A 6,000-nucleotide genomic window follows, 5' to 3' on the forward strand; every position below is an offset into this window, starting at 1 on the left:
GTTGGACTGATAGCCGACCCAGGCAGGGAGAAGTCGGCAGCGACCGCCCCACTGACTCTCCTCCAAGTTCAGAGCTGCTTTTTACATTGTTTTCTCTGAAGCGCTGCAGTGTTTTAGAGCACAATATAGATGTCTGCAATGTACATGCGTGTGGTGATGTATGTGTGACATCGGGCAGCAGAATCCTCCTGACAGGTTCCCTTTAACCCCTTCCTACAGCCATTTTTTAAAACTCATTTTATTGAGGAATAAAAGAACATAGCAAATCATATTCCTCATTAACAAACCTGAGAATAACATGGTTCAAGTATACAGAGAGTTTACAGTTCTGTATGACAGTGTACACAGTATAACATTACAACTAAATGGTACCTGGGAGGGTCGAGGACCTCATTAGGTCCACCATTCGCTCAAATGTGTTTTGCATGTGGGTCGAGGTTGACGAGCCGCACCAAATTCCACTGATTTTATAGGAGTTATCTGGGCCCTTTCTATTTTTCTACACTATTTTTTCATATGCAAGAATTGAATTGACCAGATTCTGCCATTGGGGGAGCGTCGGGGGCCTCCTATTCATCCAGCGCAACGAAACAGCCTTATGGCCAGAAACAGCACCTCACTAAGGATACGGGTATGGAATTGCCACTGTTCTTCACCCAGTATACCTAGCAGACATTCAGTGGGGTTGGTTAAAGTGGCACCCTAATAGTTGTCCCAGGAAGTCTGTAACCTCCATCCAGGGGTATTCCATCGGGCAGCTCCACATCAAGTGGTTAAAGTTAGTGTTAGGTGCCTGAGAGCGATGGCATTGTGTGTTGGGGGTTCTATTCATCCTAAAGAGTCTGTTCGGGGTCTAATAACTCCAGCAGCTATTCTTCATCCCCACCGCCCAAGGACAAGTGCTTTTTGTTCTGCTAACAAAGCTGTATGAGAGCTTGTTTTATTTGACAGACAAGCAGGATTTTTAATGGCCCCATTAAATGTACGGAAAACTTTATAAAATATAATATTAGAAATTAATTTAATAAGAATGCTTGCGCCAAATCTCACACTTGTACAACATCGTACGTTTCCCGATGTACAAACATGAAATTTGGCAGGAGCATTCTTTAGGTCCTAAATAGGAAAAGTAAAGGGATCACAACTCGATTATTCAATGCTATTTGCAAAAGTAAGTGCACCCCTATGTAATGTTACTTCCCGGTATCATAAAAAGCGTGAAATTTGGCACGAGCATTCTTTTGGTCCTGAATAGGGGTGCTCTTATTGCGCCAAATTTCATTGGGAAGTTACATTACATAGGGGTGCACTTACTTTTGCAATTAGTTACTGACTAGCGTCACTCTATGACCGGGATGTTTGCATATCAGCAATCAGTAGATATGTATTGCTTTAATCAAAAATTGTATAGTGGGTGGCTCCACTAATCCAACTAACAGTTTTCAGGATGGCCGGCTGGTAACACTTGCTTCACTTGCCAGGGGCACATGCCCACTTCTCCCCAGATACAATCCTGCTAAATATGTCTATTACCTGGCGATGTGAGCGGCTGGCGGGTCTCCATCATGGTGTCCTCGTACAGATCCTTGTGTCCTTCTAAATACTTCCACTCCTCCATAGAAAAATAGACAGCGACATCCTGACACCTTATAGGAACCTGACAACACAATATACAGTCATTACCCAGGAGCCTCCAGTGCTGTTACTGTATAATGTCCCAGCATTCCCAGCAGCGTCACCTCTCCAGTCAGCAGCTCAATCATCTTGTTGGCGAGTTCTAGAATCTTCTGGACATTGATGTCCTCATGTATCAGGGAGTAAGGTGGGGGCCCTTTGATTGGGCTCAGGGGTCTTCCCCATCCATCACACACAGGGGCCCGACAGCCATCACTAGAGGTCTTCTTCACTGCTGTGTAATCCTGTATATGAGGAGACATTAATAAATATCACTACAGACATTTCCATCATCCCTCCAGTGACGTCATCTGTTATTACCATTGCTAAGAGTGATGTAATGTGACATCATCAGAATCTCTCCCCTCCCCAGTGACATCATCTGTTATTATCATTGATAAGAATGATGTAATGTGACATCATCAGAATCTCTCACCTCTCCAGTGGCGTCATCTGTTATTACCATTGATAAGAATGATGTAATGTGACATCATCAGAATCTCTCCCCTCTCCAGTGACGTCATCTGTTATTACCATTGATAAGAATGATGTAATGTGACATCATCAGAATCTCTCACCTCTCCAGTAAGCTGGGCGAGTATCTCTAGGGTGAGATTTAATACATTCTTCACCATCTTGTTTCTCTCCTTCTCCATCTTTGATGAATCAATCATGTAGGGATCTGAATGAAAGGAATACGAACCAATACAAAAACTACAAAAAACAAAACTATAGAATAAGTTTACTGGAGATAATAAGGGGAAACATTTAAAAGTGTTTTTGCATTACTTAAAATTGCTTCACAACCCCTGTGTCCTTCCTGGTTGCTGCTGACCAGGACATGTGACTGCTGTAGCCAATCAGACAGCACAAAATCCTGACAGGGTTCTCCTCACCCAGATCAGTTGGACTGATAGCCGACCCAGGCAGGAGAAGTCAGCAGTGACCGCCCCACTGACTCTTCTCGAAGTTCAGAGCTGCTTTTTCCAGTGTTTCCTCTGAAGCTCTGCCGTGTTTTAGAGCACAATATAGATATCTGCAATGTACATGCGTGTTAAGATGTATGTATGACATCGGGCAGCAGAATCCTCCTGACAGGTTCTGACCTCAAAGCTCAACAAGCAAAATGATGGAACCGGCTTATCCAGCAAGTGCCAAACGTAGACGACACTAGACAGATCCCACTAACAATAATGGATGGCATTTTCATGGACAAAATAGTGCAAACATTTTTAACCTCTTAGTGACCAGGCTTTTTTGCAACTTAATGAGCAGGCCAATTTTTGGAAAATCGCCCCTATCTCTGCCCTCTCATAAACTCTCTTGGTGATGGGCTAGAGATACACGGGACTAATCCAGTGCTGTAGTTATTACACAAATCACAGGGATTGCAGTGATGGGTATATCACAGCCATCCATGTTGGAAAGGACCAACCACTGTGGTCCCTGCTGGTTACTATGCCAAAGTCACTTTGGCATACACTTCTACTGCGCATGCGCTGCTATTTTGTTGGGGGATGCGCAGATCAGAGGTGGTGCCCGGTAGTATCGGAGGTTTCAGGGGACATTAGGTGAGTATTTTCATCTCCTCTCACGGATCTGATCAGGGAGGAAAGATGAAACTTTTACTTTATTTCACTTTTTAAAATAAAACAATACTTTTCCGTGATCGCCGATGTCCATCGGGCCAAATCATCTTTTTCTTTTTGGACCAAATCGACGCAAGACATCATAGAGGAGGGAGGGGAGTAGCTTCAGCTCCCCTGATGTGATCGCTGTTATCCATTAGATAACAGAAATCACGCGACTGGGAGTCACTGTCCGCGGCCCCACATGAAAGCTCTAGGTTAGTGACAGGTGACATAAGATAGAGACAGTAGTGACAGATGACATAAGATAGTGGTGACGGTAGTGACAGAATAGTGACCGGTGACATCAGACAGTGGTGACAGTAGTGACAGAATAGTGACAGGTGACATCAGATAGTGGTGACAGTAGTGACAGATGACATCAGATAGTGGCGACGGTAGTGACAGAATAGTGACCGGTGACATCAAATAGTGGTGACAGTAGTGACAGAATAGTGACCAGTGACATCAGATAGTGGTGACAGTAGTGACAGTATAGTGACATCAGATAGTGGTGACAGTAGTGACAGAATAGTGACCGGTGACATCAGATAGTGGTGACAGTAGTGACAGAATAGTGACCGGTGACATCAGATAGTGGTGACAGTAGTGACAGAATAGTGACCGGTGACATCAGATAGTGGTGAACGTAAGTTACAGAATAGTGACAGGTGACATAAGATAGTGGCGACGGTAGTGACAGAATAGTGACCGGTGACATCAGATAGTGGTGAACGTAAGTTACAGAATAGTGACCGGTGACATCACATAGTGGTGACGGTAGTGACAGAATAGTGACCGGTGACATCAGATAGTGGTGACAGAATAGTGACAGGTGACATCAGATAGTGGTGACGGTAGTGACAGAATAGTGACCGGTGACATCAGATAGTGGTGACAGTAGTGACAGAATAGTGACAGGTGACATCAGATAGTGGTGACAGTAGTGACAGAATAGTGACCGGTGACATAAGATAGTAGTGACGGTAGTGACAGAATAGTGACATCAGATAGTGGTGACGGTAGTGACAGAATAGTGACAGGTGACATCAGATAGTGGTGACGGTAGTGACAAAATAGTGACAGGTGACATCAGATAGTGGTGACAGTAGTGACAGAATAGTGACTGGTGACATAAGATAGTAGTGACGGTAGTGACAGAATAGTGACATCAGATAGTGGTGACGGTAGTGACAGAATAGTGACAGGTGACATCAGATAGTGGTGACGGTAGTGACAGAATAGTGACCGGTGACATCAGATAGTGGTGACAGTAATGACAGAATAGTGACAGGTGACATAAGATAGTGGGGACAGTAGTGACAGAATAGTGACAGGTGACATAAGATAGTGGTGACAGTAGTGACATAATAGTGACCGGTGACATCAGATAGTGGTAACGGTAGTGACAGAATAGTGACCGGTGACATCAGATAGTGGTGACAGTAGTGACAGAATAGTGACAGGTGACATCAGATAGTGGTGACAGTAGTGACAGAATAGTGACAGGTGACATCAGATAGTGGTGACAGTAGTGACATAATAGTGACAGGTGACATCAGATAGCGGTGACAGTAGTGACAGAATAGTGACCGGTGACATCAGATAGTGGTGACAGTAGTGACATAATAGTGACCGGTGACATCAGATAGTGGTGACGGTAGTGACAGAATAGTGACCGGTGACATCAGATAGTGGTGACAGTAGTGACATAATAGTGACAGGTGACATCACACACGTCTTCTATGGTCTAGATGGCAGATAGAGTTATGTCGCTCACCGACGGATCCTCCGTGTTGCTCCCTACAATTTCTGCGTTCGCTCCGGACGTTCCGCAGGTTTTTCTCCTCTTCTACAACTTCTGACTTGCAGTGAATGTAATAAACAATGGCGCTGCTCTCCATAGACGGCGCTTCCCTGTGTGGGAGACTCACACCGACCTACAGATGACAACGTGCTGCCTTCTTCCTGTCACTGCAGAAAGCCCCTGAGCTGCCATCTGTCTGAGATCCCTCAGTGGGCCCCTTCCTCACAGCCCCTATTGGTTCTCTACAGTGATTAACCCTTAAACTCCTAATTGTCCCCCCTGCTGTGTGAGGAGCACATGTCACCTCTCAGGCAGTAAAAGGGTTACTGCTGGTAACTTCCAGCAGCGAGTCCTATCATCCACCAGGGGGCGCCGGCTCCTTCATGAGGTCCCATCATAAGGCCTGCTGATGGCAGAAGGTCTCACAAACCTCCTTTACCTGTATCAGGGTAGGTGCTGGAATGAAGGGACTCCTAGGAAGTCTGAGTACAGGAAGTCACATGATTTGCGGTCACATGACTGTAAGGGGAGGGGCTAACTAATAATGTAGTTCTGTGGGCAGAGAAGAAGAGAAGGCTGCTGGGACGGAATGTAGGAAGACTTGGTCTTGTTGCTGCCAGGATTCCTCTTCCTCTATTTGAGAATGCTGCCCCCTCATGGTCAGATTTGCTTGATCCTTCATCCCCCAGGATTTCTCTTCCTATGTGTGAGGATGCTGCCCCCTCCTGGTCAGATGTGATCGATCCTTCATCCCCCAGGATTTCTCTGTGTGAGGATGCTGCCCCCTCCTGGTCAGAGGTTTACGGTCCTTCACACACAGGATTCCTCTTCCTCTGTGTGAGGATGCTGCCCCCTCCTGGTCGGAGGGTCCTGTTCCTTCACCCCCCTAGG

At 45.6% G+C, this 6,000-nt stretch overlaps 1 protein-coding gene across 2 annotated transcripts in view; it reads right to left on the reverse strand.

The window, feature by feature from the left end:
* LOC136629129 (zinc finger protein 585A-like) overlaps positions 1-5,321 on the reverse strand; it is an 80,289-nt gene extending 74,968 nt beyond the window's left edge. Inside the window, exons 1-4 of one of the 2 annotated variants that reach the window (XM_066605276.1) lie at positions 5,083-5,321; positions 2,253-2,356; positions 1,740-1,919; positions 1,534-1,657 (exon numbers count right to left, since the gene is read on the reverse strand). In XM_066605276.1, the coding sequence (XP_066461373.1) occupies positions 1,534-1,657; positions 1,740-1,919; positions 2,253-2,356; positions 5,083-5,206 (532 nt within the window). In that variant the 5' untranslated portion in view covers positions 5,207-5,321. The remainder of the gene's footprint in view (positions 1-1,533; positions 1,658-1,739; positions 1,920-2,252; positions 2,357-5,082) is intronic. The other variant, XM_066605270.1, reaches the window with a different exon arrangement.
* Between the last annotated feature and the right edge of the window lie 679 nt (positions 5,322-6,000).

This window comes from Eleutherodactylus coqui, chromosome 5, assembly GCF_035609145.1.
Source record: "Eleutherodactylus coqui strain aEleCoq1 chromosome 5, aEleCoq1.hap1, whole genome shotgun sequence".
Classification (NCBI taxonomy): Eukaryota; Metazoa; Chordata; class Amphibia; order Anura; family Eleutherodactylidae; genus Eleutherodactylus; species Eleutherodactylus coqui.